Source organism: Vespa velutina, chromosome 8, assembly GCF_912470025.1.
Source record: "Vespa velutina chromosome 8, iVesVel2.1, whole genome shotgun sequence".
Classification (NCBI taxonomy): domain Eukaryota; kingdom Metazoa; phylum Arthropoda; class Insecta; order Hymenoptera; family Vespidae; genus Vespa; species Vespa velutina.
The window spans coordinates 8112520-8123660 of NC_062195.1; the positions used below are offsets into that span (position 1 = coordinate 8112520).

Below are 11141 nucleotides of genomic sequence, written 5' to 3' on the forward strand. Positions count from 1 at the left end.
AGAGCTCCAAAATATATACCTACTTTTCCTTCCACGATAACTGTATTGGGAGAAAGGAAGAAAGAAAAAAAAAGAAAAAAAGAAAAAAAAACTCATTGATCATCACATTTGTGAAGGTGATCTTCACGTTCACCTAAAGAAATTCATTGGAAAACAATTTTCTCGAAAAACTTGAAAAGAATTATAGTTTATTCTGGGGGAAAAAAGAAGAAAAAATAAAATCGTTTTAACATATGAATGCGAATTTGTTATAAACAAAAAATAATAGAAGTAAGAAATGATTAAACGGCATATTTAACTTCGATCTTAGCTCATTCCTTATCTCGTATTCTGAACGGTTGACTATTAGAATGTCATTACCTTCAGTAACGATCGTTTTATGCGGTACTCAAGAAGTATCGAACATCGGTACGTTCAAGCATCGAGCAGCTGTTATATAAGAAAGAGAATAAAAATTAAACGAATAGGTCGTTTCTTATTAACAACTTTTTCATCAGAAGATCATCCTCTTCCTCTTATTTCTCGATATATATATATATATATATATATATATATATATATATATATATATATATCGAACTGTATTCATTCTAATCATATAGAGAAATTATAAAAGTTACATTATAGTTTCATCACAAACTTTCAATATATTATATACTGTTAAAAATATTTAATTGTAAAAAAATTATAAAAATATAAAATTTATCAATTTAACAATTAACAGTTAAATCGTTTACTTAAACTTAAAATACAATTAAACAGTTAATTTTTATATATTATATATATATATATATATATATATATATTTAGAATATATATATATATATATATATATATATATATATAATATATAATATATTTAATAATTGACGACTCCTTTTTTTCTTCTCTTTTCGAATGTAATGAACAATATCGAAAGTTCGTGAGATCTCACAAATCACTTTCGACGTGTACCAAAACGTCGGAACAAGGAAAGTGTTGAGGATGGGGACGAGGAATGATGCGCAGAGCGCACGCGCATTCCTCCAAGCGCTTACCATTTTCAGTTCTAACGACTTCGCCTTCGTTCGTCCGAATCATAAGGCTTCTCGTGCGAGACCGATTAACACGTTCTTCCTTTTAAATTAAAATCTGTGTGAAATATTTAAAAAATTAATCAGATAAGATCGATCGTGTTAAAACGATCGAAATTTATGATTAGAGAACATACCACGTGACGGTTAGTGATCTAAACATGAAGGGGATTGGTTGGACGTTGACGTGCCTTCTCGTACTGGCGTCATTTTCAAAAATAGTGATATCCGACGAACGATCAGATTTTTATTATGCGATCGGCAAAGTCGAAGAAGGAAGAAGAAACGGATTAACGGTAGTTTCAAAGAATTCTTCGGTCGATCAGGACGTGGAATATGTTAGACAATTTTTCGACAAGATACTCGATGGAAACGTGACCAAAGGTAATCTTACGTATATATATATATGTGTGTGTGTGTGCGTGTGTGTGTGTGTGTGTGTATATGTATATATGTATAATCCACGTTTGTAAAAATATACGTAATACTTTTTAATGTCGATATTAAACTAAAACATTATTCTCGCGATAGAGACTAATTCCATTTGTTATTCATGTAGATACATAATATATAATGAGAATGAGCAACGTGTTGACAGGTTTAACTAAAATCACTGTTATTTCACGTTTATGATTTATAAAAAAAAAAAAATCTACATATTCTCACATACTTCACTGACATCCTTTCGTAAAAGAGCTCTCATTAAAACGGTACTCATGAATTTTGCAGGAAAAGGGGTCGAAAGTACAGGCCGTACTTTCGGCTTTAAAAGGATACAATTTATGTTGATGCCGATTATGTACAAAATGGGAGCAATGATGACTCTCTTGACGGTGCTCACTGTGATTTCCTTGAAGGGTCTTTTAATCGGTAAGATCGATGGTGAAGGAAACAATCCTATGGAAGAAAGAAAAAAGAAAAGAAGAAAAAAAAAAGGAAAAGTAACGGTGTCTCTTTCGAATGTTGCAAGATGCATACATAATAAGGAGACATCGATTGAAACTTTTATGATCAATGATGTCACGTGACTTAACGGTCAAATTGTGTCCTACTTAAAAACTTTCTTTCTTTTGTCAATCATCAATCGGGAAAAATAGAAATTAATCATTAATTTATTTTCCTCTTCCAGGTATTATTCTGTTAATACTGAAGTTAAGTAGCTTCCTTGCCAAGTTCTATTCTTGGAATCAACAACACGTACCACATTCCTGGTCGCCTCAACCGATCCACGTACATGTTCACAACGATCTTCCTTACGCTCACGGACAAGCTTATCATGGTTGGGAAACCGCGAGCGGGCCGGGAAACGATGAAAATTATTATTACAAAGGATAAAAAATGGAATGCACTGAATTCGATTACTTCTTTTTATCGCTCGTATTGAATAGAAATACGACGATAAAAAATGGAATAATATCGATGATCTGTGATTCATTTAGTGCCTTTCGTAGTGCCTTCATGATTGATTACTTGTTAATTTATGAATTATCTAGTTTTTTACTTACCGTAAATGCTCTGAATATGTTCCGCTTGTATTCGCTGATCTATTTTAGTGATATAATAGTTAAAGAAAGAGTTACTTAGCTTTTAGAAAATGTTCGTCCATAGGAGATCATTCATAAAGTTAACTATATTTTTTTATTTAGTAAAAGTATCCTTAGCTATATATTATGGCTACCGTATAGCTAACGAAAGTAAGTTATACGTAAAGTTTCATAATTTATTATTCGTCCTAATAGATAAAAAGGAGAGAGAGAGAGAGAGAAAGAGAAATACCAAAGGAAACTATAAACAAGTAAGAGAACAATAATGACATTTATTTTTAAAAACCAAATGATAGATAGTGTTCCTTTCTTTTGAAAAAAAAAGAAAAAATATATATATGTATTTATATAATAATTCCCGTAAAAACGTGGATAGGTCAATTAATTTTATTTTTGATACGACATAAAATTGATACCGTATATATATACCGTATATATATATATATGTTCTTTTATGTAGATATTAAAAAGAAAAATATCGAGAATTTAACCAAACTTTAGAACCAAAACTGTTAACTAAATATATTGCAATAAGTAAAATACCTCATGCTAAAGCATTAGCGATTAATTTTGTTATTACAACGAACGTATTAAATACGTGACAATCTTTGATTTAAAACTATCAAAGGCAATAATTGTAATATTTCTTTTGTAAAATAATAATTCTATTTATTATCATTATAAAAACGTAAACTATGAGTGTATTACATTAATTTTAAGAGAAATTGATCGAACAAAGTGTACAATTTTTTTTTTTGATTTTAAGATCAAGCGATATTTTCCTTTTCTTTCTTTTTTTTTTTTTTGCTTCTTTTTCTTTCTCAAAGATCCCACTGTTACGCATTCTTTATGAAACCGATTGCGTTCTACTGCAAGCTAGACCTAGTTTCTTGACTTCCGTCTGGTAGCTATGCGGGGAGAAAATAAGAAAAATATTAGCTCTTCGCTCGGCAGACCATGGAACAGTCCAGTCGATGGTCAAACAGGAGTACGACGTCTCTGTTATTTTTATTGTTGTGATGGTTTTATAAACATGAGAAAACCGCGATAATATCTATATTTTCCAAACTTTTTCATCATTCTCTTCGATCAACTACTTTCCTACTAATAACTAAGGTAGGATACATTCCAAATATTTATAAGAGATTTTTAAAAATAATTAATTTAATATACTCTAGTGTTACTTCTAAGTAGGTTCTTATATATATATATATATATATATCATGTTTCATTTATAAAAGTTATGATTCGAGATCATGAATGTTATGAACATAAAAATTATTTGAAATATGAAATTAATATATTTTTACTGTATTATGATATATATATATATATATATATATATATATATATATATATATATAGTGTGTGTTCCGCGTAATTAGAATAATCTGTATATCTTAAACAGTTGAAAATAGAACAAATATTATAAGTCCAAGTTAAATGGTATCAAATCGTGCATAATATGCAAATAATTTTATGCACTTTTGTGCATCGGTGCATCAGAAAAATGCAACTGTACTTCTGTTTTAATGGAAATCTATAGTTTTGACTGCATCAACTGATACAGTTTTTTATGTTTTATACAAAAGTATTAATATATATAAAAATATTAACATGCATTAGGAAGTTATCGTAGCTAAAAGTTTTCTGAATTATTTCGGTAAACATGAACCAGCTATTAATATTAATGTACGATTAAAATTTTCCTTAGTAAGTATTCATTATACGTAACATTACTCGTTCATTAACACTTAGCGACAGATCTAAATAATTCCGAAAATTTTAGTTACAATAACTTCCTAATGTATAAGTTTAGAGTATAAATTAATACTTTTATGTAGAGCATAAAAAACTGCATCAAATGGTGATTTCAAAAATATAGGTCTCCATTAAAAAGAAAAATGCAGTTGCATTAATAAACACAAATACATAAAATAATTTACACATTATGTACCGTCTTATATCATTTAACTTTGACTTAAAATATTTTTTCTATTTTCAAACTTTTAGAAGATATAACATATTCCAGTTGCATGGGACACACTGTATATAACTGTATTGTAATTTACATTCTTATTAAAGGAAATATATATCATACTGAATATATAAGACCCTTACTGTATGTGTATGTATGTGTATGTATATATATATATATATATATATATATATATATATATATAACATATAAATTAACAATAATAAATTATATTTACTTACAATCTAAAGTGCGAGTAAACTACAGTCTACGAGTACGAGCTTTATTGAAGAAATGAAAGAAGTGGAAAGCATTCTTTTCAGTATGCTCTGTCTAATTACCGTAACGAATGCTTTAGCGAAGACCGAATTAAGGTCGAATAATAACGTAACCTCAATTGAGATGCAATGTTTGGATCTTTATTCGGGTGTTAAATTATATGTCAAGGGTAAACAAGTTTGGATCAACGTAAGAATATTAGATATATTTGGAGGTATTTTTGAATACAACAAATACAAATAACGTATGATTCGAATTTAAATAATTTGAAAAATTTGAAATTAAATTAAAAAAAAATTTATTCGTAGGAAATGCAATACAAGGGAGAGCAGATTTCAAGCAGACGAAGGAACCAAATCCAATTAAGAAAATCGGTTTTATGATGATGATGGCTCCTTTCGCTATGCAGGTGTAACAATTTATTTATTTATAATTACAAAAAATTAATTTTCATTATTACAAACGTTTCTTATGCAATGATTTAATGTTAATTTTACACAAAGAATTTAAAATTACTGTTTCAGTTGATTTCTTTGCCGGGTACTATTGCGTCTATCAAAATGTCTTTGTTAAGAAGCATTATGGTTGCCAAATTAGCGATAATCATAATGATATACAACGTGATCGTAAACATGCAATCTTCTGAAGTAGTTATAGTTCATCAGCCGCAGCATCACGAACATTATTACAACCAATATCATCAGCATGAAGAGGATAATGAAGATTGGTTTGGCAGATGAAATATCGTCAGAATGTTCATGATATCTCGATGAATAGTACAAAGTCAAAGACTATATTTATTTCTTTTTTTTTTCATTAAGAAGATAATCTAAACGATGTCAACGATATTGCTATATCTATTAGATTATGCATTTTTTTCATTATTAATATTTATTTCCATTATAGATTTATGTAAATCAAGTATTTTATCATAATTTATGCTTCCTCATCCATTAAAGATATATTAATTATGTACATACAAATAAGAGCCGTAAGACAAAAATATATAAATATCCTATAATCGAAATAACGTTTTAATATGTAATTATATGTAAATTAATTTGTATTACATTTTATATAGAAAAAAAAAATGAAGAAAGTAACACACGATGAGATAATAATAAGTACATCAATAAATCGTACGTTCCCAAAAGATTTCCCTTTCCAAAATATTTTGAGAACATTTGATACTAACATTTGTTCCAGTTCTTAGATTTGATTGAATAACTATACTTGGTATATTCGATAGTGAGATGCCGGTTGACCTACTTAAGGCCACAAGTAAGTAACGGCATTTTGGTCCAAATTCTGAATGGATGAGAAGGGATATATACGTATAGTATACTGATTTCTCTCTCGTTCATTTTGGCATTGAAATCGAAATTAGAATCTTAGGGAAAATGGCCTACTGGCCTCCCTTCCTCCTTCTCTCTCTCTGTTTTCGCCGTCCCACTCCTTATCTATCCCTTCGTAGATGTACTTTTTTTGCGATATTAAAAATAAAATATCAAATGTATGTCAATGTTGCGTTTAAATCATCTCGACATAAATAAGAAGCAGACTATTTTAAATATACGAAAGTAAGGATTTCCAATTTTGTGATTTTATTTCTTTTTTTAGAATACTATGGTTAAAAGCACCCGCGAATATAAAATTTATTCTTGAATGTCTCGTTATTCGTAAGACGTACTTACATGTGCCAGAAACCCACCTTCCATAGGTGCTTTTAGTATGCCACTATCATCGGTACTGTATCGATGGTTGGCCATACAAATTGCATCGACATACCGTTTTCTAAACTACTCACTGCACGCTTAAAGCTTATGCATGTATGTAGATTGATACCAACTTGCATACATGTTACGTATGTATCTTATATGTCGGAATTGCTTACTCTTATCTAGGATTCATAGATATTTAGATTTTACAGAAACTTTGTTTTTTCCGTCTTATATACTTAAGTACATATTCACGTGTATGTAAGTATAGGTACGTGAAATGATTGAAATTTTTCTTTTTACTTTCCATTCGTCAGTTCTTTTAATCACGCATCTACTTTTGAAAGTGTGGACTTTCTTGAACGACTATCGAAGCGAAAGAACGAATTGAATTTATAAATAATAATTAAACTGTTCGATGTGTATGCACGTTTCTACATACATAGTTACGAGTTAAAAATTTAAGCATTTAAATGTTTATAAAAAAAAAAAAATAAATAAATAAATAAGCAAACAAAGAAATAGCGTCCCTTAAAAAATAGGAAAGCTTCAATTTGATGCCTATGTAAAGGTGATTGTGAAAATATAAATTGATTAGGTATGATTCAGTATGATTAGTATGAATAGTATTACAATTTAGTATGATTAGCTATGATTTGATAAGGATCACAATTACATTGCTATATATATAGTAGTTATATAGTATATATTATATAATATATAATATGTATATATATATATATATATACATATTATATACTATATACTGTATACTATATATCATAATCCGTTTAAATATATAATTATTTACTATATACATACTATATACTATATATATTATATATATTATATATATTATATATTATATATTATATAGTGTATACTATATATCATAATCCGTTTAAAGAGAAAAATTTTTAAACGTTTAAAAAAATAATTAAATAGTATGGGTATGATTAATAATTAAATAGTATTGGATATGATTTATATTCCTCGTAATTAGTTGACAATAAATCATTTACAAAAATTCTGTCAGTGGTTCCTATAAAATGTTTATTTTACGAGACATTTATTTAAAATTGTAAATAAATATCGAATGATATTAAAAATTTAAGGAAAAATAAAAATGACAAAAAATAACAAAAAATAACAGAAAAAAAAAGAGAAACATGATTTAATTCTCATAGAATGTTTGATTGTATCATTCATCAAGCACACGAAATATTGCGAAAAATTTTAGAAACGTATATATATATACATACGTCAAAAATAGTCATCGAATCGCTTTCGAGGTCTCGGACAATAACGAAGAAGTTTAGTCGCTTAGAAACTACTTTCTCCTCGTTTAGACGTAATAATTAATATTCATAAGTACGAACGAAGTCATATGTTCGTGCCTTGCAACATTTAATAATCGTATTCATAATTTATTAATTTCATGTATGTGTGTGTGTGTGTGTGTGTGTGTGTATAAGTGTGCAATTTACCTTTTTTAACAACATTGTTATATTTATTACATTTTATTTACATTTGTTCAAAACGAAAGATATCCGACGTACGTATTTACATTTTCCATAACACACACATTTGAACGAATGTTACAAGATTTTTCATTCGAGTTTTATTATGGAACTAATTAAATACGTAAGAATAATAAAAGGTAAATTAAAAGAGAGATATAGAGACACGGAACTCGATATTGTATAATATCGATATAAATAACGATTTAAAGGTCAGCGCTTGGATAACCGTTGATTTAATCGCCAAGGACATCAATCCTCTGCTCACGATTCTTGATTTATCGATAGAACAAAGAAATAATGCGAGCTTACGATTACGTTTGAATTACTTTCAAGATGAATTGAATTTATTTATTTTTTTTAATTATCGAAACTCCTTTTAATTTCTCATAATCTATAAAAAATATTTTGAGACGACTTTTATCGTTCAAAATATACAAAATGCTATTGAGAATTAATAAGTAAATAATATTAAAATAAATAATATTAAATATTTATGAAAAAAATAATGTAGAAAAAAGCTGCAATATTGAAAAAATATATTTTCTTTGGAGGAAGAAAGAATGGATATTAAAAAAAAAAAAAAAGAAAAAAAAGAAAACAGCAGCGAGATTTCAAAAAATTTAGTGAATGCTTGACATCAATTTGCAAGATTTACGATCTTTAAGATTTAATATCTATCATTGTGTAATTTTCTGTGAACGATGTTAGTTACTAAATACGTGAAAGCAATCGCAAAGAAAAACCTTGCTGGAGTCTGGCGTTTCTTTCCTTTTCTTTTTCTCTTAGTGAGCTTTTCCTCCCTCTACTCTCCACGGATTCTTCGTTTTATATCCTGTAAAATATCGTAGACAGAATAATCTCTGTTGTAATCTTCGTTACATACATACGTTCGATTACAACACAACGTCAAGGCACATCGCAGAATTTATTTGACGAACGCACTTAGTCTCGCGAGTTCCATTAAACAATCTCTTCTATCTCGCAAGATGTTATTTTCATTCGTTTGTTCGTTTTCATTCGTTCGTTTTCATTCGTCAAAATATTTTTCTTCATTGTTAAACAAAAATTTGACTTTCACATTTCTATTTTTGTGTTTATTTACAAGAACCTGTACTTTGATCGAAGATCCATATTACGAAAACAGACCTTACGAATTCTCCTTCAGCATTGTCGATTTTCAACATAGATATGAGAAAAAAGGTACTTAAGGAAAAATATTTTTCTTAAAAAACAAAAAAATATTAATCTATAAAATATCTTATTTTAACTATTATCTTATTTTAATTTATATAAACTATTTTATTTATATGTATACAACTATATAACTAAAAATAATAATCTATATAAAATTAATTATCCTCTAAGAATAATATTTTTATGTTATAATTCTCTCGATAAATCAATCAAATTTTTTTTCGAATCAAGACGTTAACGGAATTATCACTGGTGAATACGGTTTTATAACGGCAGATGGAGTTTATCACGAGACTGGATATGCCACTGATAAGAATGGAGATTTTATCATAACCAAAATGAGAAATCGAAAGATAACAAGTCGTAAGTAATATTTTTTTTTATTTATTTTGTTTAAATCATTTTAGCCAGATTTTATTCATAATCATATCGAAATATTTTGAAGTGAAAGACGCACGAGAGATCTTTAAGAATAGACCTGAAGCTGCCAAAAAGCTCTTCGAAGTTGTAACGAAATCTTGCAGTGGTTGTAAAATTCCGATTATTAAGAATCTAGAAGTAAACAAGAATGAAATTCTTGCGAAAGATGCTGAACCATTGATTGAGAAAAAAATTATTAAACCGATATTAAAAGAAATGATGAAGGTATTGACCGAACATAGGAAGAAAACAGGTTGGGAAAAAGATATAACGAGAATTTATTTTTAAAAGTACAAAACATTTGGATTTAATAAATTAATATTATATCATTAATTTGTAGAAAATACTTCTATGAAAGAAGACAACGGATCAAGTTTAAGAAAGATAAACGAGTCTCGAAAAAAGTCCGAAATTTTTCAAAATATTAATCGTATTCCGATCGATAAGAAAGAAAACGAACAGATGGAAAGCGTTGTTAAAGAAATGATGATAAACTCTATTAAAAAAATCATTTCTAACGATACTAAAAAGAACGAAATTATTCTCAAAGACAGTTCTCTCAAGAAAATGGCTAACGATCTCTACTATCATTTCAATTATTCGATAATTTCGCACGGTCATCAGGAAACTGGTTATCGTAATGGCGATAAAAATGGCAATTATCGATCAAGGAGTGAAAGTGGCGTCGATACACGAGTCAAATACGTGTCAAACAAATTCGGTCATCAACCGAATATCACTTTTCATCCACAATTAAACGAAACAAAAAAAAGAGATCAGTCGCTCCAAGGCTATTCCTTTCTCTGGTATTTTTCATAAATATATGTATTTTTCTTTTTTCATTTCGAATACATAGATTGATGTAAAAAATAAAAAAACAATAAAAATAAAAAAGAAAATCTCAATAAATTTTTTATGATTATGACGAAAATATTTTAAAAACTTTCGATATTTTTATCGAAATTTCCGTTCTACGTAACGGAACTATCTGAACATTATCAAGAGAAATTTTAATAATATATCAATAAATACGATTAAGAATACGCATTTGTATAAAAATAAAATGTGTACTATTAAAAGTAGTCATCGAAGAACTATTTCATTTAAGGCGATTATATGACTATTTCTTTGACAAAAATATTAATGAAATATAAAAGATAATATAAAAATATATTGTTAGATTCTTTATTTTCTATAAAAGTCAGCGAATTACTTGAACGCTATGATTAAAGTTAAATGACAACGATAAAATTAACAGATCTTGTCGTTAAGTCAATTGATTTAATTACTACGTTCAAAAATACAAGTTTTTATATTTAAATAAAAATTATAATAAATAAAAAGGAAGAAAAGAGAAGTGAGTTATTATTATGAGAGAGAGAGAGAGAGAGAGAGAGAGAGAGAGAGAGAGA

General features: G+C 27.9%; 3 protein-coding genes across 4 annotated transcripts; all 3 read left to right on the forward strand.

Moving 5' to 3' along the window:
- Positions 1-1058: 1058 nt before the first annotated feature.
- LOC124951088 lies at positions 1059-3874 on the forward strand. Its single transcript, XM_047498878.1, has 3 exons — positions 1059-1457; positions 1803-1943; positions 2203-3874. The coding sequence occupies exons 1-3, from the start codon at positions 1235-1237 to the stop codon at positions 2406-2408; spliced, it is 570 nt and encodes a 189-aa protein (XP_047354834.1). The 5' UTR covers positions 1059-1234; the 3' UTR covers positions 2409-3874.
- On the forward strand, positions 2741-5862 carry LOC124951089. 2 transcript variants are annotated; one of them, XM_047498880.1, is made up of 4 exons: positions 2741-2868; positions 4847-5088; positions 5183-5283; positions 5399-5862. In XM_047498880.1, exons 2-4 carry the CDS (start codon positions 4890-4892, stop codon positions 5612-5614), a joined length of 516 nt encoding a protein of 171 aa, XP_047354836.1. In that variant the 5' UTR covers positions 2741-2868; positions 4847-4889; the 3' UTR covers positions 5615-5862. The 2 variants fall into 2 exon arrangements, with proteins under 2 accessions (XP_047354836.1, XP_047354835.1); XM_047498879.1 differs by lacking the exon at positions 2741-2868 and adding an exon at positions 3603-3733.
- Positions 5863-6127: 265 nt separating this feature from the next.
- On the forward strand, positions 6128-10957 carry LOC124951163 (protein lethal(3)malignant blood neoplasm 1). Its single transcript, XM_047498995.1, has 6 exons — positions 6128-6155; positions 6559-6625; positions 9221-9315; positions 9541-9672; positions 9755-9982; positions 10070-10957. Exons 1-6 carry the CDS (start codon positions 6128-6130, stop codon positions 10546-10548), a joined length of 1029 nt encoding a protein of 342 aa, XP_047354951.1. The 3' UTR covers positions 10549-10957.
- The last annotated feature ends 184 nt before the right edge of the window (positions 10958-11141 follow it).

Excerpts from the sequence above, each read along its gene's own strand:
- LOC124951088 (XM_047498878.1), top strand. The coding sequence starts at position 1,235 with ATGAAGGGGATTGGTTGGACGTTGACGTGCCTTCTCGTACTGGCGTCA. Across the intron at positions 1,458-1,802 it reads CGATGGAAACGTGACCAAAG|GAAAAGGGGTCGAAAGTACA; the intron begins GTAATCTTACGT and ends TGAATTTTGCAG. Across the intron at positions 1,944-2,202 it reads CTTGAAGGGTCTTTTAATCG|GTATTATTCTGTTAATACTG; the intron begins GTAAGATCGATG and ends TTCCTCTTCCAG.
- LOC124951089 (XM_047498880.1), top strand. The coding sequence starts at position 4,890 with ATGAAAGAAGTGGAAAGCATTCTTTTCAGTATGCTCTGTCTAATTACC. Across the intron at positions 5,089-5,182 it reads AATATTAGATATATTTGGAG|GAAATGCAATACAAGGGAGA; the intron begins GTATTTTTGAAT and ends ATTTATTCGTAG. Across the intron at positions 5,284-5,398 it reads TGGCTCCTTTCGCTATGCAG|TTGATTTCTTTGCCGGGTAC; the intron begins GTGTAACAATTT and ends TTACTGTTTCAG.
- LOC124951163 (XM_047498995.1), top strand. The coding sequence starts at position 6,128 with ATGCCGGTTGACCTACTTAAGGCCACAA. Across the intron at positions 6,156-6,558 it reads TGACCTACTTAAGGCCACAA|ACGTACTTACATGTGCCAGA; the intron begins GTAAGTAACGGC and ends GTTATTCGTAAG. Across the intron at positions 6,626-9,220 it reads ATGCCACTATCATCGGTACT|AACCTGTACTTTGATCGAAG; the intron begins GTATCGATGGTT and ends TTTATTTACAAG.